The sequence below is a fragment of the Entelurus aequoreus genome, linkage group LG12, assembly GCF_033978785.1.
Source record: "Entelurus aequoreus isolate RoL-2023_Sb linkage group LG12, RoL_Eaeq_v1.1, whole genome shotgun sequence".
NCBI classification, from domain to species: Eukaryota; Metazoa; Chordata; class Actinopteri; order Syngnathiformes; family Syngnathidae; genus Entelurus; species Entelurus aequoreus.
This window is the reverse complement of record NC_084742.1, coordinates 42,647,020-42,673,160: the sequence shown is the minus strand read 5'-3', so window position 1 is coordinate 42,673,160 and position 26,141 is coordinate 42,647,020. Positions and strand designations below refer to the sequence as shown.

At 40.4% G+C, this 26,141-nt stretch overlaps 1 protein-coding gene across 13 annotated transcripts in view; it reads right to left on the bottom strand.

The window, feature by feature from the left end:
* mark2b (MAP/microtubule affinity-regulating kinase 2b) overlaps positions 1–26,141 on the bottom strand; it is a 100,469-nt gene that overhangs the window by 3,589 nt on the left and 70,739 nt on the right. Inside the window, exons 4-20 of one of the 13 annotated variants that reach the window (XM_062066030.1) lie at positions 23,535–23,583; positions 23,387–23,452; positions 23,222–23,292; positions 21,655–21,711; positions 20,747–20,983; positions 20,131–20,250; positions 18,195–18,297; positions 17,043–17,155; positions 16,862–16,936; positions 16,649–16,706; positions 16,347–16,432; positions 15,624–15,712; positions 10,131–10,283; positions 8,514–8,780; positions 6,671–6,697; positions 4,959–4,997; positions 4,411–4,520 (exon numbers count right to left, since the gene is read on the bottom strand). In XM_062066030.1, the coding sequence (XP_061922014.1) occupies positions 4,411–4,520; positions 4,959–4,997; positions 6,671–6,697; positions 8,514–8,780; positions 10,131–10,283; positions 15,624–15,712; positions 16,347–16,432; positions 16,649–16,706; positions 16,862–16,936; positions 17,043–17,155; positions 18,195–18,297; positions 20,131–20,250; positions 20,747–20,983; positions 21,655–21,711; positions 23,222–23,292; positions 23,387–23,452; positions 23,535–23,583 (1,720 nt within the window). Of the gene's footprint in view, positions 1–4,410; positions 4,521–4,958; positions 4,998–6,670; positions 6,698–8,513; positions 8,781–10,130; positions 10,284–15,623; positions 15,713–16,289; positions 16,433–16,648; positions 16,707–16,861; positions 16,937–17,042; positions 17,156–18,194; positions 18,298–20,130; positions 20,251–20,746; positions 20,984–21,654; positions 21,712–23,221; positions 23,293–23,386; positions 23,453–23,534; positions 23,584–26,141 lie in introns of all 13 variants that reach the window. The other 12 variants (XM_062066023.1, XM_062066024.1, XM_062066028.1 and 9 more) reach the window with 12 other exon arrangements.

Sequence of the window (26,141 nt, the reverse complement as noted above, 5' to 3'; positions counted from 1 at the left end):
ACCCCTATGCTGGTACATGAATGTCAACAAATGTTTAATGCTTCGGTCAGTCTACCCCAAAGCAGATGTGGCTACACAGTAGGCTATCTTAACACCACCAATGTGTGAATGTGGAGTAAACGAATAACAGGTTCCCAGTGTGAAGTGCTCCGGGTCACTAGATAAAGACGCTATATAAATCCAAAGCATTATCATTATCATAAGTTAATTACAAATAAGCTATTTGTTTGCTATAGTTGGTATATTTTGTATGTTTTCACTAACTCAAATCAGCTGTTCACTCGTTTCTGACACTCAAGTTTCCCATGAGTTTGTTGAACCTCCAACCTAAAATACCCTCCGGAGCGGCACATGTTACTAGAATCCTATTTCACTCCTCCATGATGACATCACTGGTGAATGTTAAAGACACCTCGCTCTCATCCACCTTCCTTCCTTCTGCTCGAGGATGCCCTGCAGTTGCTTAGTTGGGCTCTGATCTGGTGGAAACATACTAGGCCACTTCATCACCTTCACCTTCACCAGCAATGCACTTGGCATCTTGGAGGTATGTTTGGGCTCCTTATCATGTCTGAAAACTGCTACGCAGCGCAGTTTCTGCTTCACAATTTTCATGATTTCTCTCAATTAACTGCAGCTTCCCCACTGCTGACAGCACTCATGCAGCCCCAGACAATGACACTACCACCGCCATGCTTGATTGTAGGGAAAACATCATTACTGCAACTCATTTGTGTTACCAGCTATTTGTTGAAACATTTTTTGTGGATAGTAAATATGCACCGTTACACAAGCTCTACCCTGACTACTCTTGAAGCAGTGGTTCTGAACTGGTATCCCATCCCATCTCATTGGCAACAAATTGAGGACATTTTTCAACGAAAACATTTCTCAAATGTCTTATATTTAATAAAACGACAAAGCAGTTTGAATTCAAAGTAGTGCAAAATAGTGTGGCAGCACTAAAGTTGCCACTGGAGTCGGACATTAAACTTTTCTGCACAAAACTGAAAAAGTGGCTTTAAGAGAATCGGAAGTGTGAGCACGAGAACTGGATGTAGGGGACCAATTATTTTTAATGTATTTTTATTTTGTACTTGCCTTCATCCTTTTGTATGTGTTTTTCACCTTTCTCAACTTTTCTGTAAAAGGCTAACCAGGGACGAGGGTTGCAAATTAGCCTGTGGCTAGAAGTCTTATGTACTTTGACATCGGTTACTTCTGACCATTTCGGGAACAACAGACTTTGACCACAAACTTTAAATTATTATAGCAGGAAGTGTCAAAAGGTTTTTAGTACATGGCAGGTAATGAAAATGAAAAAAAACGAGTAATAATGTAACTAAATAAATATTACTATTTGCCCTAAATGTATAAGTAATTACAATGGTTTTAATTTTTTTCCTTAAGTAAAAGTCACAACATGTCCTGATCAAATACAGGGCATATTTAGGGTCCCCGGTTTCACCCCTGCTTAGAACGCAAGTGAAAGTTTCCGTGCACTGCGCCTAGATCTAACTACACTGTACAGGGTACGAAGCAGACAAGGCATTGGACAGCATCTCTTCTCTTTTTATAGTGCCCAAGCAAGCTGAAGAGTGTCTGAGTGTTATCGGAAATATGTTTGCAAAACCATCTTTACACAATTACTTTTTCTCACTGCACAATCTACAGCCTCTTTATTGTATTTTTTGCGTTCAATATTATTATTCTTGCCAATTGGACAATTAATACAAAACACTCATACTGAGAGGTGTTGTAGTACTCTGAGTCACCCCACCAGGTCATCATGAAGGGAGGTGTACTGTATGTGAGCTAGCAGGTGCTTGTTGCCACCTCTTATTCTTTTTTTACTTTATTTAACTACATGAACATTTCCACACGCCAGCTAGTCAGCATCAAGTCAGACACAAGAAAGATAATTCAATGCTAAATTAAAAGTGCAGCTGAGATATGCTCCAGCACACCCACGGCCCTGAGATGGACAAGGGGTAGAAAATGGATGGATAATACTCTTAATGATGATATACTCTTAATGAGCAACCTGTGTTAAAGGGGAACATCATTTTTTTTTCATTTGCCCATCCTCCACAATACTTGTGTGAGATAAAAAAAACATGTATTTCTTTTTTCTGTGCATTCTAATTGGTAAAAAAGTGCTAGTGACACATCACCTTGATCACATTGCTTCTCCAGCCACTGCTTTATCGTCTCTGAGTTTAGAAACGGTTATAAACCATCCATCTCACCTGTACAGTGAAAGACTGTGGCACCAAGCCGAGAAGTTGGTCAACTTTGAAATGCGACACGTTACGTATAAATTCAGGCCCACTGAAGCATTGTATGCTCTCAACAAATGGAACGCAGCATAAAACCCAACAACATCGCTAGCAAGACTCAGCAAATGCACAATTTCTATCTGAGGAGTGAAGAGTGTGCAGAAATTACGAGCTCAAAGAGAGCCCAAGTCTTATGCTGAAAGATACAAATATCCCATCACTTGGCATTCGAGTGAGAGCGGACTGTGTACCTGTTTAATGTTTTTAGTTGAAATGTTTAGAATTAGTAACGCTACAAGCCTCTCATAAATTCAGCCATGATTAGTGATAGAACACAACATGCTCACTATGCAGCGGCTGTTGCTGACGGATGCGCTCTGTGAAATCAATGCACCCAGGAAAGAAGTAATGACAATGCCTAAAATGATCAAAATACTGTACATATTACATTTAATAAATGAATGTGCCTGTTCCTACATTATATACATACTTACAGCATGTACTGTATATAAGACATTGTTGGTTTTTGGATGTATTTTTTAGGCGGAATAAGTGACTTCCCATTACTTGCATCAAGGTTTCCTCCAGATTGCCGATATACTTGTAACGATAGGGGCGTGGTCAATATGACATCATATAATGTGCATGATCTAGAATTACCATATACACATACTTTTTTTCTTATAGTACATTTACACTCTTTAGAGACTCTTGTCTTGCTCGATTTCCGCAATGAACGGCGAAAGCTGCAGCGAGCCTGACGTCATACTTGCTTTGCGTTGCTACTCTCGCTGAACTTTTTTCTTGAAAGAGCGCCATTCTCCTCTTAGTATTTGCACATTGCATATTTTGTAGATCATTGTCTGTGGGTATATCTCGGATATATTAGAGTACTTCCACAACGCATACTATACCTTGTTCCAGGCAGTGGCGTGTCTTGCTTACATCATCACAAAATTCTGTTTCAGCAGTGCTGTTTCGGTGGTCAAAGGCTTTTTTCAGTGGCAGAATTGTCGTTGCATCACTAGTCAATGGTCCGTAAATAATAGGCTATATATATCCATTTACACAATATATATATATTTTTAAACACATTTTTAAGGTGTGGCAGCTTAAATTTTGCTCTGCCAATGGGCGATGATCATGTCGGGGAAACCCTGCTGAATAGTTAGCCGCCTCGTACTAGGAGTTTTTGACTATTTAGAATGCACCTCAAAGAGAAAGATGTGTGTTCTCGACTCACATAAGGATGGTGGATGCTTGGCAAAAAAGTGTTTTTCTTTAACATCGATTAGAACATATTAATTTAAAGTTTAACACAAGCCTAAGGTATAAATGCCTCACCTGACGTACAGGACACTGCACATCACTGGTACATGGTTGGTATAGCTGAGCAGTTCAATGGACATGAATAAGAGGTAAACTATTTTCAAGAAAATTCAAAGAGTAGTTGATCTGACTCAACTTCAAATAAACAAAAAAAAACTAAACATTAAAACATGATTTAAAGGTACAAATGTAAATTTTCTTTTGGTTAACTCAGTTGGTCAACACATATTAAGTAGCTTTTTAATCAGAAACTTGAACGAGAGGGTGACAGGAAGAAGGGCAAAAAATGATAGTTTCCTAGGAAAACTGTAAAGGTTGACAGGTATGGAGCTGAGAGAGGCTTAGCTCTAGTTCAGCTTGCGGTCACAAGACATCTTCATGCCTTGACAGCTACACAACACATTTAGGTTTCTTTTCTCTATGGAGGAAAATCCCTATTTCACATAGGCAGCCATACCTGCGTTTCACCATGTTCAAATAGCAGATGCCAATAACATTTATTGGTCATCTTCTATAAATACAGGTTCTAACAGTTTCAAGACGACACCACACAAAATAAAAAATCTCCTTTGGGATAAAAGCACAAAAAGATTAGCTTTTATCCCAGGCAAAGACCAGCGACCTATTGAAAACAGGGTTGCAACCAACCAGTTGAGAATCAATGCTGCAAAGTATATCCAATATTTCATCTTATAGTGTTGTGTTGTGCCTTCAAAAATATACATTGTCAAATGCTTGCTGAAATGCGAGGGCTGTCCTCACTTGTGGTAGAAGGAAGCTTAAGGAATAAATCCTAACATACCAGTGTTCCCAGATCCTGGTGAGGAGTTATTCTCATCATTGTTGGAAGAGGAGGAGAGAACGCCACCAGACGTCTTCTCTGACTTGTCGACCGTGCTGCTCAGCATGGACCTGGATGGGCGGCAGGGTGAAGGAAGGCAAATGGGATAAAAAGGCAAGAGGAGAGGGATGAGGAGACGTGATAGAATTATTGGAAAATTGGAGGAAGCATTAATTGGAAGAGGGGGGTGATAAGGAAATGTATGAAGACAAAAAAAACAAAAACATAAGTACTCCTGTGTGTGTTTGTGTGCATGTAGCATCTTCTGTGACACACACAAATACACATTTGAGTACAGGAAGGCAATGATTTCCCCTTCACTCATTCAACCATGCGGGATCACCTCCACACTCTCAACTAATCTCCCAACCTGATTTGTCACCATCACCACCCAGTTAAATCCCAGCTCAGCGCCCCCCTCTCCCAGCTTAAAGTTAATCTACTGCATTGGAACCAGTCTACTGATTGGCAGGCAAAGGGAGGAGCGGGGTTTCTGGTCTGTATCTCACCTGCTCCCCTCATCCCGACCCTCTCCCTCATACGGACTCCTCGAGAAAAATCAACACAAGTTTAGTTTTTTGGCGCCCTGGTGGGGGGTGACAATAAGCCAGCTCGCCACGGCCTTTCCAATCCAACCACATCCCATTAAACAAATACAGAATTACACTGTAAAAGAGAGCCTCCAGTTATTCCAAGAGCCCACTGAGGAGTAGATGGCCCACAATGCATTGCCAGGATAATTAATGAAATGAATGAATGACAAGTAGCATGTATTATCTAAATATGGGAATGGGGCAGCTTGGAATAAATGTAAAACTCAAAATATGAAATGGGGGGAAAAGGGTTGGACTGGGATGGCATTGTTTGAAACTGAAGCATGGTAAGGGTGGTTCCTGCAGCAAAAACAAGGGAATGGGCAATCCAACCCCCACTTTGGAGATACAACCTCCTCTAAAAAGGCGTGCACACCTACGCACACACTTTTCATTGTTCTCAAACAATATGTCTGATAAGTTTGTAAACGTATAGTCCCTCGAACAGACACTCATGAAGACAAGACAATAAACAACACATGCAGACAACTGTTGGACAAAGATGTTTGAGACAAAATCGTTGAAAACAACAAATGTATTACGTCCTGCAAAACAAATAGGGTTAAAAATGATGCACATCACAAATGACTGCTTGCAAACAATGTTTGAAAAAATGTCAAATGTAATTTTCTGTAGCATTTTACAAGCTTAATGCAATATGAAGGAATGCAAAATAGCTATTCATGCAAATCTATCCCAATCTATTATTGGGAATTGTTGGAATTCAATTGTGAATATTACATGTTCTGACCACCAGGTGGCATAATAGTCCATCTTAAGACATAACCCTACTTGCAAAATAACAAACATTGTTTTCTGAAGTTTACAATTACTCTATTAAAAGCATGTGTTGATATGAATCTTGCATCATGCAAATATGGTCATAGCAGTTTTGATGCTGCAACGGTTAAGCGAGCCAGTGCCAAAGAGAGTAAAAAGAGTGAGAGTGCAGCCTGCGGAAAAGAAACTGAGAAACACTGGAGCTCCCTCATCCCTCCTGGATCCACTCCTCTTTTCCAGAACAAAACTTTACTATTACCACTACTGCAATGGATGATTGTACTTTGAGTCCTCAAAGTTGCTATTAGTAGTAAGGCAGTAAGATTGTATGTCTTTAGAATATATCATTATTACCAATGGTGACATTAGTCATTAGTGGAGGCCTCTGTCCAAGGAGAAGAACAAAAAAAGACAGCGCTCACACACATTCTACTTGGCAATTAAATGGGGGAAAAGGGTGGGAGATGAGGGGGATGCAGTGGACGGGAGGGCTGAGGAGAAAGTAAGGTGAGGTATTATTTTGTGGCATGTTGATGGAGTCGGTGAGTGAGCGAGTTACAGTAGGTGCATGGGCATGTGAAGAGGGACATTAGTGGAATAAATAAAGACAAAATGGGCCAAAAAAGGTGCTCAAAAGCAGAAGGCTCATAAACAAGGGGCCAACCACAAGAAATAATAAATAAATAAGAGAAAAAGATGAGGCTTAAGGCACAGGGGAAGATTTCAACAAAGAAATGCTGCACAAAACACCAAAAAAGGAGGGAAGTATTGATATGTCAAATAAATATGAAGAGGAGAATATACTGGATATCAAGGGTTTGTAAATTAACATTGGGGTGTTTGCCTACCTTCTTGGAAACCTGAACGACAGATTTCTACAAAAACAAAAAGAGGGATAAGAAAGAAAGAGAAAGAAACGTATGCATAAACGTGTATGTAAACCACACGCTGCCTTCTAAACAGCAAAGCTTTCAGATAAAAAAGTACATCATGGCCTCCAGGTTTCTTTTTTAGTGATTAAAAGATGGATGAATTATTATTGTGTATGTTTGAGCAAGTATTGTTAACAGCACAACATGGCACAGTGGCTTGAATGTCACACAGTTGCGATGATCCTGGAAACAATACATGAAAACAGGAAGCACATTGATAAAAAAAACATCTACCACAAAGAACAACCATGCACACAACGTGTTTTTGATTGACCTGAAGTCATCTATAAATATAGCGCGTGCGTTCATCTTAAACATGTGCAACATAAACTCTCTGCCATCTCTACTTCCTAGTTATCATGTGTGTTAAAGGTGTCCCCACTTGCAGTATTTATAGTTGGCGGAGAGGGGGAGTGATAACTCCAGCGTAACCATGGATACCGTCACTAAGGAGTTACAGTATCTGCAAGTGGGAGGCCTCATAAGTGGCTGTACATCCACCGCCGTGCACGACCAACACCCCCGCACGCAGGCAGGACTTGTGATCACTCCGTTTCAATCTCCCTTTGCTTTGCATTTCATTCTTACAATTAATGCTAAGAGATCCTGGCCACATTTGGTGCTACGGGTTTTAGAAAAAAACATTTCCAAGTCATTTTGCTTGTGTCGACTAAATATAGGTGGAATTTCACAGTGGATAGTCATTTTCTTTGTTAAATTTGCCTTAAATGGCACAGCTACACAAAAAGCGACATATTTGATCGTTATATAAAAAAATATGCCCCATTAAGAACTATTGAAAATGTCATTTTAATGGCACATTTATCTCTTTAAATACAATCCTTCAATCCTTTATGTTAAGACATCAATTTGGACTATTTTTTAATGCTCATATTTGTCCACCAAATGCCAGTAATTTCCCCCCCATTCAAAACATGTAACAAAATCGTGAATGGTGAACAGTTTTCCTCTACTGAAATGAGTGTGGGTCTCCATTGATGTTTGGAGCAGTGTGTGTGTACATGTGGCCTTTAAAGGGTTAAAATTACAAAAACTTGAACTATGTTATTTTGGGCACGAGTAGTACATGAATAGATATATTTATAGAGATCTTGTAGATCTTGACGATGCACGCACACATATTTTTATATATACATGAGAGCTTTTGTAGAATGGCACACTGCCTATCAGGTTGTTTTCTTTACTAACACATAGTACAGAACCACACTGGACTACTGAAGTAAGAGTCAAACTTGTCCAGGGCTTGGAACCAAACCCAAAATGACTCTCAGTCACCAGTGCATTGACAATTATAGAGAAGAGCCAGCTGCTCGGTTTTCACTCTTTTCCAACTCACGGCAGACTTACAAGATCAGCGAGAGCGCCGTGATAGGGCCAAAAGCAAAAAGAACTCTGAAAAGATGACATCGACTTACAGTAGGTGGTTCCTCGGAGGAAATGAGCACATTAAATGACATGTAACGTAAACCTAGTTATTTTCTGCTCACCCTGAAACCTCAAAGGGCCAAAAAAAGGCTTAAACTGCACAGGCTCTTCAAGGAAGCGGCTGCTATCACAACGGCTTTCCACTTACAGTGGAGGTTTATTTCTGTCATGCTCGTCCAAACGAGGACAATTTGAATCTCCTGCCTTCTTCTGCCACGTCCACTCCTCTTTCTTTTCGCTTCTACCTCCAACTACCATGCTCAACCTTGCCATCTGAATTTGCACAAGCTTCTTTTTCCCCCTCATCACTCACCTGCGTACAAACTTTGACGTGAACTTGCTGAAAATCCCTGTGGCGCCGTGTGTCCTCCGTGCCTGGCTGTTGCCATGTGACAGCGATGGAGACGCGGGCCCGCCAGGGTAGGCAGAGCCCTGTTGGTCCCGGGCCCCCCGCTGCTGGCCTGCATGGAACGTGCTGCGAATGCCCACCCCGCGGGAGAAGTTGGTGCGGTCCGTCACCGCCGCGCTGCTGATGTTGTGGGCCGACGGGGAGGCGCCAGGTGCCCGCTGAGATTGCGCACTATAGAAGAAAATGTCAGAAATGTCAAAAGATACTGTAGAGGAACTGGCAAAAACGCAAAGATGGTTCAAACTCCCTTTCTATCTGTGTTTGCTTCTATGAGCTACTTACCTGCATGATAGTTGATGATCTAGAATGAAAATCTAAGTCTGTTTAACATATGCTCATCCTGGTGGGTCACATAATCCCCAAAAGCAGTCAAGCGAGTGTCACCCAAGGTCAGGGAAAAGAGACACACACACACACACTCCACTTTAATCCTGTCAGTCTTGGCTGTTAGACAAATCATCATAAAGCTCCAAAAAGCACTGCAATTTGGCGGTAAAACGCACTAATCTAGCACATGCTCATTCTCAGCCAACAAACAAGAGTGCACAGACGCGCAAAAAAGAATTGGAAAAATGTTATGAAAATTACTTTTGACAGAAGTTTAACTGCATTTTAAAAGGTAACGTGATAGTGAATGGAGTATCATGGTGCTGTACTTCATTTGTGCTTTCTGCTCCACTTTGGTCTATAAATACCATAAGAAAATGTGACTCTTTACAAGAATTTGTAGATAAAAATGTGCCTATTCCTCACTCATGGCAGAGCAGTACCTTCTCTCCGGCGTTCCCAACCAGGTTCTGAACAGCCCAAGCTCATTGCTGAAGGATGCATGCAACATAATGAGACTTCAACGTGTAGCAGACAAAAAGCTACTAACAGCTAAAGGCCCACCTTGACATTTGCTCATGACATTTGTGTACAAAAAATAGCTGCTGTTTTATTAATATGCCAGGAAGGTCCGGGAAAATGACTAAAAATATCAAAGTGGCCTCGAAACAGACAGCTAAACCAAGCAAGCAATTCACACGCCAAAGACATGAGTCATGATTTGTCATGAAGACATCTGCAGTACAGACGGCAGCCATTAGATGGTATTAGACTTTACCTAAAGGGCATTATTGTCTAGTTCTCCATTTTAAACATGTACCCCCTGTAGCAGCACAACTAGGAACTTAATGAATCTTAAAGATGCACATTTATTAGCACACGCCCTTACATGATGATTCAAGAGCATTTTTGGATATCGCCATCTCTACGGATGTAGTTTCCTATTTTGACAGCTTCCTGTGGGGAAATACCTTTGTCCTATACAAACCCTGGCCGCAAAAAAACTGTTCATCTTGTTCTGGCACACCAATTCTTTGGTCTGTGACATTTCACAGTGACTGGATGGCAGTCGCGAAAGCGCGCTGGCATCAACAACAGCAATATTAGCCAGTGTGAAGCTGACTTTAGATGCTAGTTTAACACTAATAATACAACACCGTCATTTGTTTGTGCGAGTATGGATGAGTGACTTGCCTGGGCCGTTGTGCATGCAGGTCAGTGGCGCATGGATGATTGGAGGAGGACAAGGACTTGTGGTGGCGGGGACGTGAGGAGGAGGAGGAGGAGGAGGAGGAGAGGACGGCGGCGGCTGAGGCAGTGGAGGCACGGGAACCCGGAGTGTTTAGGCTGGGAGGAACGAGGTGGGGACAAGAGACACACACACACACACACACACACACACACACACACACACACACACACACCGGGTATGGTTTGTGTGTGGGTGGGCAGGGCGGTGAGGTGAGGTGGAGCAAGGTTAGCGGCAGCACATATTAAACAGTAAATGGGGGACGGGGAGGGGTGCACATAGAAAATACAGAGAAGAGGAGGAGGAGAGGATGTGAAGACATTAAGATGTAAACAAGAGGAAAAGTACCATATTTTTGGACTATAAGGCACACTTAAAATCCTTTCATTCTCTCAAAAATGCTTCATAAACCGGTGCGTCTTGTGTATGTAATAATTCTGGTTGTGCTTACTGACCTCGAACCAATTTTATTTGGTACAATGTGTAATGATAAAGGTGACCAGTAGATGGCAGTCACACATAAGACATACGTGTGGACTGCAGGTTGACACCTGTTCAATAAATGACGCTGGCAAGTACCGGTAGGCAAGCAAGACCAAAACTGATGTTTCATTGAGAATATAGAATATAAAACTGAGAGACGCGAGGGCTATGCCGCGACGAGTAGGATGGCCTCCACGGTGCGCGCTGATGCCTTGGGCGCGAGCCGCCGTGGGAGCAGATCTTGGTGGTAGTAGCAAATTTTCAAAATGTGCGTGCGCTAAAAAATCTGTCAAAATGCGTTAGTACGACTTTGGTAAGCAATGAAGCTGCACCGCTTGATGGATTTTTCGGAGCATTATGGCTACCTTACTCAGACGTACTGTGGTTCAACATACGGCTATTATTATGGTGTGTGTATAAGGAACCCAAAATGGAACCTATTAAGAGACATTATCTGGCATTTTGTTTCGCCCTATTATGCAAAATCAACTTTTCTTACCTATTGGTTCCTGCTGTTGTGTAGTTGGGATGTGCATAAGTCCCAAAAATGTGTGCGCGTCCGCCCGCTATTGTAGTCAATTAACTCCTTCTTTTTCTCTATCCTCTTGTTGTGGGGAATTCATCTTCTGCTGTTGCCATTTCTAATATAAAGTAGCATACATTTTTAACTCATATCTGTCAGTAGACTCGCTATGGAAGCTCTAAAAACTACAACAAAGACGATGGCGAGAAAACGCAGTCGAAGTAGAGACACGTAAATAAGACCGCCCACAAAACGGCGCAACCTGAAGAGATGGTCAGAAAGTAGCTTGAAGGTGGTCTGTAAAACAATCTATGCAACATTTTGACCAAAAAACACCATTACATGTTATGTAGACCACAAGGAAGTGTTTTGAATTTAGAAAGAAAATCATAATATGTCCCTTGTAATTAATGCGCCTTACTCTATGCGCTTTATGTATGAAAATAGACCTGGAGGAAGGTTGACTTGAATTGAGTTGAGTTTGAGTTTATTTCGAACATGCAAGCATACAACATGATACATCACAATTTCCAGTTTCTTTTCAACATGTTCGAAAAGGAGTAGGAAGAAGCAGAGCTTATTTAATCCTACCCCTTTTCTTTACATAACCGTTGCAAAACTTTTTGTTCACTTCCTGTTCACAATTTTTTCACAATAAACTCCATAAGTAATCACAATAAAAATAAATAAATAAATAATAGTAAGAATTTAATAATAATAATTGGTGAAGTAAGTCATATTTCATATGATGAGATAAGTAAGATTACTTTAAGAATGAATGAATGGATGGATGAAATAAATTGAGAATGTTTGTCATGGTTCTTCTTCTTTGTACTTTGTAAACACTTTAAGTTTGAAGAGTTTCTTGAAGTGTATCATATTAGTACATTGTTTGATTGCTTTGCTTAATCCATTCCATAATTTAATTCCACATACTGATATACTGAAGGTCTTAAGTGTTGTACGTGCAAACAAATGTTTTAAATTACGTTTTTCTCTAAGATTATATTTCTCCTCTTTTTTTGAGAAGAATTGTTGTATATTCTTGGGTAGCAGGTTATAGTTTGCTTTGTGCATAATTTTAGCTGTTTGCAAATTCACTATGTCGTGGAATTTCAGTATTTTTGATTCAATAAATAAAGGGTTTGTATGTTCTCTATATCCAACATTATGTATTATTCTAACTGATCTTTTTTGTAACACCGTTAATGAATGAAGTGTACTTTTGTAATTATTTCCCCATATTTCTACACAGTAGCTCAGATATGGTAACACTAGTGAGCAGTAGAGAATATGAAGGGATTTTTGGTCTAGAACATGTTTTGCTTTATTCATTATTGACGTGTTTCTTGCAACTTTATGTTGTATATTTTTTACGTGAGATTTCCAGTTCAATTTATCATCAATCATTATACATAGAAATTTGGTTTCATTTACTCTTTCAATTTCTATTCCGTCTATTTGTATTTGTGTTTGACTTTCTCTTCTACTGTTACCAAATAGCATTATTTTAGTTTTACTAAGATTCAACGATAGTCTGTTTTTGTCAAACCATCTTTTTAATTTGTTAATTTCTTCTGTTATTATTTGTATTATATCCTGTGTGTTCTCTCCTGAACAAAACGCTGTTGTATCATCCGCAAATAATACTAACTTTAAATCTTTTGTAACTTTACAAATGTCATTTATATAGAGATTTAATAATTTAGGTCCTAATATTGATCCCTGAGGTACACCACAGGATATATTTAGCGTTGTAGACATGTGTTCGCCTAGCTTCACGTATTGTTTCCTGTTCGTTAGATAACTTCTTATCCAGTTTAAGACTAACCCTCTGATGCCATATCGTTCTAGTTTTTTGACTAAAATATTGTGATTAATTGTGTCAAATGCTTTAGTTAGATCCATAAAAACCGCTGCCGCACATTTTTTACTATCTATTGCATTGGTAATTTCTTCTGTAATTTCAATTAAAAGCATTGAAGTTGAAACATTAGCTCTGTATCCATATTGGTTCTCTTCGAGTATTCTATTTTTATTTATGAAACTTTCTAATCTGTTATTGAACAGTTTTTCAATGATTTTAGAAAATTGTGGAAGTAGAGAAACAGGTCTATAATTTGTAAATTGATGTTTATCTCCAGTCTTATAAATTGGTGCAACTTTAGCTATTTTCATTTTGTTTGGAAATGTACCTGTTTGAAATGATATGTTACTAATATACATTAATGGTCCTGAGATCTCTTCAATAACCTTTTTTATCGTTTCCATATCAATTCCGTTACAATCAGTTGAAGTCTTAGATTTACATGTTTTCACGATTGTAACTATTTCCTCCTGTGTCACATTACTGAGGAACATGGAGTTGGGATTTCGCTCTATGGTATCATTATAGTCCTCAATTGGAACTGGGTCTGGAATCCTTTCTTCCAATTTTGGTCCAATATTTACAAAATAATTATTGAAGCTTTCAACTACTTCCTTTATGTTGTCATTTTTTTTATTTTCATCTAAGAAGTATTGAGGGTAGTCCCTCTTAGTTCCATTTTTAATAATGCTATTGAGGATGCCCCATGTTGCTCTCATATTATTTTTGTTCCTGTCCAATAATTCACTGTAATATTCTTTTTTACATGATCGTAGTATGTCTGTTAACTTGTTTTTATACTTTTTGTACTTAATTTCTGCCTCTATAGTTCTTTGTTCTATAAATTTTCTATATAGTGTATTCTTCTTCTTACAAGCATTTTTTAGTCGTACCTTGCGCCGTTCAGAGATCAATTTGAGGTGTCAGCCTGTCAACTTATATCACTCTGCGACGTCGGGATCACTTTAAAACAGCTGTAAACTCGCCGTAACTTTTGGTTGCTAGGCAACCGCTTTGAACTGCGGGAGGCGCCTTTGGCTTGAGGCTAACGGCTCTTCCACTCGCCTTATTTCAGCGTATCAGTGCCTCTCAACTGACCAAAATCAGATCGAAGATGCCAGGTGACTCTCCTGTGGCTGTGATCGCAAATCAGTGGTCAAATCAGTGGTCAAAATCTTCAGACTTAACAAAAACTCCGGTAGCAGAAGCGGAGCTTTTCTTCTTTGCGTCCTTTCTCATTGACAGGAAGTGGTACCAGAGAGGTGGTACCAGAGAGAAGAACTGGGAGAGATCGAGAAAAGTAACCAAACACACAGCTCATGTAAGGATTTGTACAGGAAGTGATGGAAAGTAAACCCTTACTAGTCAAGCAAGTGTGTTGCAAGAAGTGTGTTTGAGCATGTGGGACATGCATGTTTGTGCGTCTCACAATGTTATGGCTGCAGAGCGTGTGTGTGTGTGTGTGTGTGTGTGTGTGTGTGTGTGTGTGTGTGTGTGTGTGTGTGTGTGTGTGTGTGTGTGTGTGTGTGTGTGTGTGTGTGTGTGTGTGTGTGTGTGTGTGTGTGTGTGTGTGTGTGTGTGTGTGTGTGTGTGTGTGTGTGTGTGTGTGTGTGTGTGTGTGTGTGTGCGTGCGTGTGGCCTCTTCTGTGTACAAGTAAGCCTATTATGTTGGTCCACATAATGCCACTAGGAGTTAATATTCCATCACAAGTCCTTATAATCTCCTTAGAGAGAAAATGAGGGGAAGTAAAAAGGAGAAAGACTAATATAAAGACAAAAAAGGGTAGAAATGAAGACGTAGAAAGTAGAAGGAAAGAACTGGGTCGGGGAGGGTGGTAACATGTATAAAAGCATTAATAATGATCATGAAGTAACTAAAACCCACAGCACATATAAGGCAGTGCTGTCTCAAATGACCACATTGGCAGCAAAAAAAGCTTGCGCAGAGGATGACTAAATGAAAACCGAGATTAAACCAAATATTTTTGCAAACAGGTCATTTGAGACTGATGAGCAAACAAGTCATAAAGCAGCAATGGAAGATGAACACTGCATCAAGTAGGGATTTATGGTTTTATGTTGAATGTTTATGGAATGTTACACTAAGGACTGGTTGTGTTACGCATGAGAACATGTGTGAGGTGTTTCAAGTGCAAGTCAAGAGCACTTGAGGTCAACTATATGTGAGATCATTTTTTGGCAATTAAACGAGTACGCCATCAAACTGCGTCTCAGCTCTAGCCTCGCCTGGCCAGCGGCCATCAAACCAACTTATCTTTAATCTACTGAAGGTTTGGCCTAAATTTTCAGGAAAGACCGCTTTCCTCATCCAGCGGAGTGGGATGGGGTCACCCCACCCCGGGAGACATCGGCAGGCCTCCCTTCGGCCAGCTGGCAGAGGTCGGAAGAGTACCAGCCAAGATCTGGGTCTGGGCCACAGACAGCTGTGGGACGGCTTCATTCACAAACAGGGGTGGGACACTTTCTGTTTGCAAGTACTGCCTTTAGTCCTGAGAGAGGGATATTGTGCTTGTGTGCTTTGCTTTTGCATGAATTAATGTGTACCTGTCTTTGCCGTTCTGGATGCCCAGCGTGGCTCTCTCAGTCAGAGGAGAGTTCCGACTGCGCCCAGTGCCGGTGGACAAGATGCTATTCTGAAGGGAAGGAGGGTAAAAAAGAGGGAAATAATAAGGGCTATATAAAGATGATGAGCTATGAGGAACATAACCATATATAAACAATCCAGTTGCGGCCACGCCAAGCGAACAAGGTATGCAAGTGAACGAGAGGTAGCACCACCCAAAGGACCAGCAAAAACATAGCAAGAACACAAAAAAATTAGGTGTGTGTGTGTGTGTGTGTGTGTGTGTGTGTGTGTGTGTGTGTGTGTGTGTGTGTGTGTGTGTGTGTGTGTGTGTGTGTGTGTGTGTGTGTGTGTGTGTGTGTGTGTGTGTGTGTGTGTGTGTGTGTGTGTGTGTGTGTGTAATGGTTCAGGTTTATCGACTTTACATGATACAATGGTACAGCTACAACTAATGTGAAACAATGTCAAGCCTTATTAATTAATTAGTAACTTTTGTTTTGATCGTTGGACCACGCCATTGGATAGAATACAACTGCTGATACTAATCAATTATGTGCATGTGGATTATTTTTATTTTTTTACATTAAAAGTAGTGATATTGTCCACATTTTATTGTGTTCTTGGCAACGTTTGAAACTTGAGCTCACAGTAGAGGGCGTGGCGCTCTTCTTGCGGTCAGAGGAGACCAAAGGGCTTGCTGGCACCTTGGTAGTTGAGCTGCCCGATGAACCTTTCCTCACAGAATCTTCCCCAGAAGTCCGGTTGTCTCCTCTCTTTGAGTAAGAGGAGCCTAAAGAGGAAATATTGCATTCATTTTCTCCACCAAGTAAAATCTTTTTTTCTTGATGTGCATGCCAATACTCCCTATACTTAAGGGATTTTGGCATTGCCCCCATTTGAATATAATCCCAGCCTGTCTTTTCTTCTCTTAAAGTTCTAAGAGAACCTTTGTCCTTCACTATGACGCGCACGCACACGCACACACACACACACGCACACACTTCACCTTGGTCAGTAGCTCTGCGGTTTTGAGGCTTCTGGTTGGATGATACACTACGCTGTACCTGAGAAAGACAGGAAAGACATTGAGGTTGGTTGGGATTTAGCTTTGCATTCAAGCATACAGGGTCAATGTGGGGATATTTTGCTACAAGACTGCCATCGTCTTTGGAAGAAAGAGGCCATTTTACAGACGCAAAAGTCTGTCTTCTCATTGTACCTTGTGAGGCGGGGAGGGGGCATTTATGTTGCTTACATCACTTCCAGGTCGGGGCTTGATACCACTCTCTTCCAGCTGAGAGACAGTGGACATAAAAACAAGATGTTTGTCATTCCACAATATATATGTATTATCGGGTACATTTGAAGGGTGATGGACAGCACTAAGGCATGGAATGTACCTCAGAGTTCCTATAGTCCAATAGCAGGTATGTTGCCATCACATCATTGTACTTCTGATTCACCAGTGAGTCCTGGAGTTCCTCCTGAGAGAATCCCATCTGTATCATAATATCTGCACAGACGAGAAATATAACCTTAGGGAAAAATGTTACTTAAAACACTTGTATGCGCGTACAACACTTAAGACCTTTAGAATATTGGTATGTGGAGGTTTAGTTTAGTCTTTATTTGAAGGGACAATGCACAGAAACATTAAGCTCAAAGACATATGTTCTGTACAAGATTATAGCTAAATAGCTAATTTCCATCTGCAGTCCCTGGCTATCTAAATTAAACGGATACAAAAATCATGCAATCAAATTATGACAATAAAGTCATACTATAGCATGTAATCAAATTAAGAAAAGTCATAAAATGCCCTTTATTGACACATACTTAATATACAATACAACCACACCTTATTTACATCATCACACAAAGACAATACATGCTCTTGTTCACATCTGTCATCCTTTGTAAAAACAACCATGATTTTAACAGACACACCTCACAGTTTACAACAAAATGCTCTCATGGATAAATATAATACACATTAAGTTGAAGTGTCAATCATAGTGCCCACCTTAGACCGTGTGAGGTAAATTATGGAATGGGTTAAGCAAAGAAGTCAAACAATGTACCAACATGATCCAGTTTAAAACATTTTTATGTTTGGCGAAGTTGATATCCTTTATGTCCAACCCCTCTGACCCCATACACAACACTGTGGAAGCCCTGAGTGGCTCCTTCAGCAACAGACTTGTTACATCCTCAGTGCACGAAGGAGTGCTACCTAAGGACATTACTACCCACAGCCATAAGACTTTACAACTGTATGTAATTACTGGGATCAGATTTTTTTCTTGCTGTGCAAAACTTTCGCTTAGTGTGCAATATGGGTGTTAAGATGTTATGTTTTATTATTCATTCATACATAGTGCAATCGTTTGGTGTGCAATTTGATATTTGTGCAAACAGTGGTGGTGTTATTTATTATTCATTTTTAGTTTCTCATTGTTTTCTTATTGTGTTTTACTTTTGTTACTTTAAGTAAAATCTGTATCGCAACCACAGAATTTCCCCGTTGTGAGATAACATAAAATCTATCCTACCTGTCCTCCTAGGGTCCTTATAATCTGGCTGCGGTTCAATGTAGGGTTTGAGTTCCTCCTCTTCGTAGCCTACATTCATCCACCGGTCCCTCATTATCTGCTGCTGAGAGGAAATGGTGAAAACGCACATTAGCAACAGACACCTCCGCAAAAACATGATTCCATGCAACAAATAAATCATAAGCTGCATTTTAGCTCATATTGTATTCTATGCAGTACCATGTATGTATTATGTGTTTATGAAGTACCAGTACTTTGCACTTCAGTTTCAAACGCACATATATATGTGAAGGTCATTGAGTGCAATATACCAATAAAATGCAAGCTAAGCAGATCACTGTGCTAAAAACAAAATAGACTAACAGTTCTTTATGAGCACAAATAATACAAAACACAAAACCAGTGAATGTGGCACGTTGTGTAAATTGTAAATAAAAACAGAATACAATGATTTGCAAATCCTTTTCAACTTATATTCAATTGAATAGACTGCAAAGACAAGATACTTAACGTTCAAACTGGAAAACGTTGTTGTTTTTGCAAATATTAGCTCATTTGGAATTTGATGCCTGCAACATGTTTCAAAAAAAATGGCACAAGTGGCAAAAAAGACTGAGAAAGTTGAGGAATGCTTATCAAACACTTATTTGGAATATCCCACAGGTGAACAGGCTAATTGGGGACAGGTGGGTGCCATGATTGGGTATAAAAGCAGCTTCCATTAAATGCGCAGTCATTCACAAACAAGGATGGGGCAAGGGTCACCACTTTGTGAACAAATGCGTGAGCAAATTGCCGAACAGTTTAAGAACAACATTTCTCAACGAGCTATTGCAAAGAATTTAGGGATTTCATCATCTACGGTTTGTAATATTATCAAAAGGTTCCGAGAATCTGGAGAAATCACTGCACGTAAGCGATGATATTACAGACCTTCGATCCCGCAGCCGGTACTGTATCAAAAAGCGACATCAGTGTGTAAAAGATATCACCACATGGGCTCAGGAACACTTCAGAAAACCACTGTCAGTAACTACAGTTGGTCGCTACATCTGTAAGTGCAAGTTAAAAATCTACTATGCAAAGCCAAAGCCATTTATCAACAACACCCAGAAACGCCGTCGGCTTTGCTGGGCCCGAGTATTCTGTGGTCTGACGAGTCCACATTGTTTTTGGAAACTGTGGACGTTGTGCCTTGCGGAACGAAGAGGAAAATAACCATCCGGATTGTTATAGGCGTAAAGTTCAAAAGCCAGCATCTGTGATGGTATGGGGGTGTATTAATGCCCAAGGCATGGGTAACTTACACATATGTAAAGGCACCATTATTGCTGAAAAGTAGATACAGGTTTTGGAGCAACATATGTTGCCATACAAGCAACGTTATCATGGACGCCCCTTCTTATTTCAGCAAGACAATGCCAAGCAACGTTTTACAACAGTGTGGCTTCATAGTTAAAGAGTGCGGGTACTAGACTGGCCAGCCTGTAGTATAGACCTGTCTCCCATTGAAGATGTGTGGCGCAATATGAAGCCTAAAATACCACAACTGTTGAACAACTTAAGCTGTACATCAAGCAAGAAAAGCTTATAAAATTGGTCTCCTCAGTTCCCAAACGTTTACTGAGTGTTGTTAAAAGGAAAGGCCATGTAACACAGTGGTAAAAATGCCCATGTGCCAACTTTTTTGCAATGTGTTGCTGCCATTAAATTCTAAGTTAATGATTGTTTAAAAAAAATAAAAATAAGTTTGAGTTCGAAGATTAAATATCTTGATTATAAGTTGAAAAGGATTTGCAAATCATTGTATTCTGTTTTCATATACGAATTACACAATGTGCCAACTTCACTGCTTTTGTAGATAAAATGTCAAATTAATGTGTTTGGGGGTTTGCAAAGTAGGCTAAGTTTGTGGTGTGTTTTATAATGTGTGTACCTCTAGGCTGCCTCTTTTGGAGGGGTTCAGGATGAGGAACTTCTTGAGCAAGTTCTCACAGTCAGTGGACATGTAGAAAGGAATCCTGTATTTGCCACGCAGAACACGCTCTCTCAGCTCCTGGAAATATACAAGGCAGTGGAAAGTCGTTTTTGTCCTTTTGTTCAAGTATGGGAATATAAAATAGAGCCCCATTCTTTCAAATAAATAGTAAGACAAGTAATGTAGGTGTTAAACAAAACCCTCCGCAGCAGGAGGCAAAGAAAAGACACACTTACTAAACCTAGATACTTCACAAGAATGTTATTATCAACATCACATTCAGTATCAGATCGCCCACCCAAAGTATGTCTGCGCTTCCAGGATGCGTCATGTGGGTGCTGCCCGAATGCACAGAACGATACCGGTAGGTGGCATTAATAAAAGCAGTTTGCTCACAGAATCAATGCTTTTTTGCTGATGGTAGCATCGCAATAAAATACGATCCTAATACCAAAAAACAGTCGCTCTTGCTTGGTTAGGCTAGAAGATACAGGCAAGACCAACACTAAACCCACCCACACTAAACAGACAGCATGCATGTGTATTATATAAGCAGCGGTCTGCTGGTTCGAACCTTGAGATTCTGGCCATCGAAAGGCAGAGAGCCGCTGACGAGTGTGTAAAGGATGACTCCCAGGCTCCAGACATCCACCTCAGGGCCGTCATACTTCTTGCCCTGGAATAGCTCTGGAGCGGCGTAGGGTGGGGAGCCACAGAACGTGTCCAGTTTGTTCCCCAGAGTAAACTCGTTGCTAAAGCCAAAGTCTGCTATCTTGATGTTCATGTCTGCATCCAGCAGCAGGTTCTCTGCCTGCAAGACAGGCAGGATTAAAAAAATGGCTAGATGAAAAAGAAAGAATCCCTTTAATTTTGTTAAAAATGTACTGCAGAGAACACAAGCAAAAACACTTTAGGATAATACATTTTTGGCAAGATGGTGACGTATATGAAGTCCAAGACCCACCAGCTAGTGCACAATGGCCAAACTCAGCTTTGACACTTTAGCGTATTCGCATCCTCAGCTTCAAGTGAGCTATTGAGCAAGGTGGCTGAGGTTGCCTAGCAACAGATGCACTCTCCTTTACACTGGCTGTAGATGTTATGTACCTTCTGTGTGTGCGTACAGTATCTTTAGAGAAGCTTAGACAAATGCATGGAAAGTGTGCAGACGATGACGTAGAGATAAAACACAGTAGCAGCATTGGAATTTATAACTGGAATGCAGGTTTATCAAAAGCGGCCCTGTCTTTTTTAAAACCAAATGATCGAGAGTGATTAGGATAATATGCAGGATGGAACACATTACTCTGATGAGTTGTGTCTGTGCCCCAGAAATCACAATTTGAAGACTTGAACTAAAGAATGTAGTTAATAAATGCCAAATAGAGACCATTTATATTGAAACAGCCGCAGTGTTGTGTTGTGCTACTCTCATAATCATGTCCCCTAAACATGCGGTAACGCGTGTGTGAGTGTTCTCACCTTGAGGTCTCTGTGTACTATACACTTCTGATGGCAATACTGCACTGCTGACACAATCTGTGAAGTGACAAAATGAGCAAGGAGCATAGAACCGAGAAAAAAATGTGCCAATATGCAATTGTTAGGTTTAACGGAATAAATAAATACAGTATTGATCTAGGTATAAGACCACCCCTCTTTTCAGAATGAATGAAGCTTTTTCAATCATGTTTTCAAGGTCAGTTAAATCATATTTTATTAATCATATTTTTGATGAATCTGCTTCATTGAACTCCATTATAAAAATGCTGTGTGCTGTATTGATTGATTATGTTACTTTTATATTCAGCTATTTTTACCAGCTCAGACTTCACAAAAAACTTTTAGAACACGGGTAATCAACTAAAATTCAAATAGCTCCCCCCCGCCCTGTGTTTAGAGTCATCATGTTAACTTCATGGAATGCACAGATATGATAGGCTGAGTAGTATCACACGGAATAGCTTAACTAGCATCCAGCTGGTAAGTAGATTTTCTGATCTGGTCACCCAGAAATGTAAAGTCCATAAAAACTTCACCGGACAACATAGAAGCGCTCTGTCAAAATGTAGACTCTGTACTGTACTCTGCACACCAAATCAGATTTTTTTGCAGTAATGTGACACAGATCAGATTTTTTTGCCAGTCTAAACGCTCCAAAGTGCTTGAAATCTGATCTTTTCACATCATATTTAGGCCACATCCGGAGGTAGTCCGAATCCGATTGGAATCTGATGTTTTCAAATGTGACTTCAGTTTAAACGCAATGCGGACCCGTATGCAACTTTTTTGTCAGCTTTGGGCGAGCTACGTCATTTGTGTGCGCGGGGAAAGACGCAGCCCAGCGTCGGAAGTGGATACCTAACTTTCACGTAAAAAAAATTAATGTTTAAGGTATGGCGACGTTTATTTTATTTTGTAGTAGTAGCGACTTCTTTGTTCATTTACAGAATCCGGTCAAAATCCTTTGTTTTCATTTTACGGAACTGCGCATGCAAGTTATGTCGAGGCCACATTGGGGCCTGTGCGTTTTTATACTGGAGTGTGATAAAGATCACATATTACTTGCAGCGTAAACAGTCAGCTGGAAAATCCGATTTGGGCTACTTTGGCCTGCAGTGTAAACATAGTCTGAGAACACTTACCGGTACTTTATACAAAATATTTTTTTCACTATAGGTTCAGGTTGAAAGAAGACACTTTGGTCTAGACTCAAACTGTGGTCCGCCAGTAAATGAACATTGTTATAAAATATACTTATTGAGAGGCACACTGCTGCACACCGTCTACCACTACGCTCATTCATTAGCAAAAAGTAAGCAGAAATGACAAATATATACAGTAAGAGAAATTGCATCAGAAGTGCTGTCTCTGCCTGTGTGTGTGCATGCGTGCGTGTGTGTGCTCGGAAGGGCCTGTTGGTTTGCATGTATAAACCTTAAGGCACTGTCTTTTGCAGGCATTTCTAGGGGGGAAAAAAGGTCTTATACTTGGCTCAATCCATGAATTAAAACAGGACAATTTAGGTTGTAAGCGAACACAAACAAACCTGTCTGAATTTGGCACGGGCTTCTTTCTCCTTCATCCTGCCATGAGCCACCAAGTAATCAAAAACCTCTCCTACAAATAAGAGGAAAAAAACAGATTTTAAGTCTCATTAATGTATTTTGGGTGCATTTATTTTATTCTTAGTCACAATATTACACACACTCACCTCCACTTGCATACTCCATCACCAGGTACAAAGTCTTTTCCGTCTCGATCACTTCAAAGAGCTTAACTGATGATGAAGCGTATAGAAAAAGAAGGTGATTGAAGAGAGCATTTACATGATATTCCATCCGTTTGAAGCGTAGATTTACCGATGTTAGGGTGGTTTAACATCTTCATGATCCTCACCTCCCGGAAGAGCTGGCAAACACGGCACACACAGCTGTGTCAAACACACTTATCGGACACAAGTGACAATTTTGACTAATACTGTTTGGGTTAGTATGTGCCTGCCAATTGAAAGACTGTGTGGCCATGGGTACGCCAGATGAACAATACATGTGGATTGGTTGAAGGCAAATGTATTAACACTGTGATGAGGGGGTAATCCAAAGTGACAGGATGTCTATCGATTTGTGTAACTATTAAAAAACTATTTAGTTTTGAAAAATTCAGGTTGAGGCGCCGCAGCCGAAACAACATAATGAAAACATACAGTACAGGCCAAAAGTTTGGACACGCCTTCTCATTCAATGCGTTTTCTTTGTTTTCATGACTATTTACATTGTAGATTGTCACTGAAGGCATCAAAACTATGAATGAACACATGTGGAGTTGTGTACTTAACAATAAAGGTGAAATAACTGAAAACATGTTTTATATTCTAGTTTCTTCAAAATAGCCACCTTTTGCTCTGATTACTTTTACGCACACTCTTGGCATTCTCTCGATGAGCTTCAAGAGGTAGTCACCTGAAATGGTTTTCACTTCACAGGTGTGCTTGAAGCTCATCGAGAGAATGCTAGTAAACATATGTTTATTGTATTATGAGATTTTCTGTTAAAATAAAGCCAATATAGACATATACATATATACATACATCGGTATCGGGACAACCCTAGTGTGTGTGTATATATATATATATATATATATATATATATATATATATATATATATATATATATATATACACACACCCATCCATCCATCCATTTACTACCGCTTTTCTTACTACCGCTTTTCCCTTACGGGGTCGCGGGGGTGCTGGAACCTATCCCAGCTGCACTTTGGTAGAAGGTGGAGTACACCCTGGACAAGTCGCTACCTCATCGCAATATATACACATATACTGTATAATAGTGTTGGCGCTAGGAATTTTCTGACATCACATGGACAAAAGATAAGACCTTCTGGAGGAAAGTTCTATGGCCAGATGAAACAAAAATTGAGCTGTTTGGCCACAATACCCAGCGATATGTTTGGAGGAGAAAAGGTAAGCCTTTAATCCCAGGAACACCATACCCATCGTCAAGCATGGTGGTGATAGTATTATGCTCTGGGCCTGTTTTGCTGACAATGCAACTGGAGCTTTAAATGGGACAATGAAAAAGGAGGATTACCTCCAAATTCTTCAGGACAACCTAAAATCATCAGCCCGGAGGTTGGGTCTTGGGCGCAGTTGGGTGTTCCAACAGGACAATGACCCCAAACACACGTCAAAAGTGGTTAAGGAATGGCTAAGCTAAATCAGGCTAGAATTAAGGTTTTAGAATGGCCTTCCCAAAGTCCTGACGTGTGGACAATGCTGAAGAAACAAGTTTGTCAATTTTGTCAAGAGGAGTGTTCAAAAATTCAACCAGAAGCTTGCCAGAAGCTTGTGGATGGCTACCAAAAGCGCCTTATTGCAGTGAAACTTGCCAAGGGACATGTAACCAAATATTGACATTGCTGTATGTATACTTTTGACCCAGCAGATTTGGTCACATTTTCAGTAGATCCATGATAAATTCATAAAAGAAGCAAACTTCATGAATGTTTTTTGTGACTAGGGATGATGTTCGTTAAGAAATTATCGAGTTTGAGCCCATTATCGAATCCTCTTATCGAACTGATTCCTTACCGAATCCAGATAGGTTGTTGTGTGTGCACTGAGTTCCAATAGCCATAGATGTTATATGACTGGGCCGGCACGCTGTTTATATGGACGAAAAGCGGACGTGACTGAGGACAGCATGCGGCCGTTATAGGGTGAAGGTTTCAGGTGAGAGAGGACGCTAAAGGCACGCCCCCAGTGAGCATATAGTGCTGCTATGTGCACATCACCAACATGGACGAGGTGCCGCTCACTTTCGACATGCCGGTGAAGCACACTGGAGAAGAAAGGGACGAGCACGGTAGCGAATCGATACGCACAACGGGGCAAGAGAAGTCGGTTTTTACTGATGTGCTTTCTTGCCATGCTAATGGACAACGAGACTGACTTTGAAAATGACGAGAGGGAATCTGTCGTGTTTGATGGAGAACTTGCGCAGCTGTTCATTTCGGACACAGAAGATGAGGACTTTGATGGATTTGTGAATGAGGATTGATCAAAAAATAATTGTACAGTGATAAATACTTCAATAAAGTACAACCAAACTCAGCGTTGCTCCTGCTGCCTTTTTAAAACAGCGTCCATGCATGCTAGCGTATGTTTTAAGCAAGCATATGTTTTAAGCTAGCGTATGTTTAACCATGCCTGCGCCCAAAAATACGCTGCGCCTTATTTATGCGTTAAATACAGAAATAGCACCCGTAACTGACACGGCGCCTTTTAATACGGTGCGCCCTATGGTCGCGAAAATACGGTATAGTGGCTTCGATAATGGGAACCGGTTCTCAAAAAGGGATTCGAATCCATGGAATCGGTCCTTTTCTTATCGAACAATCGGGAGAACCGGTTTCGAACATCATACATCATCCCTATTTGTGACCAACAA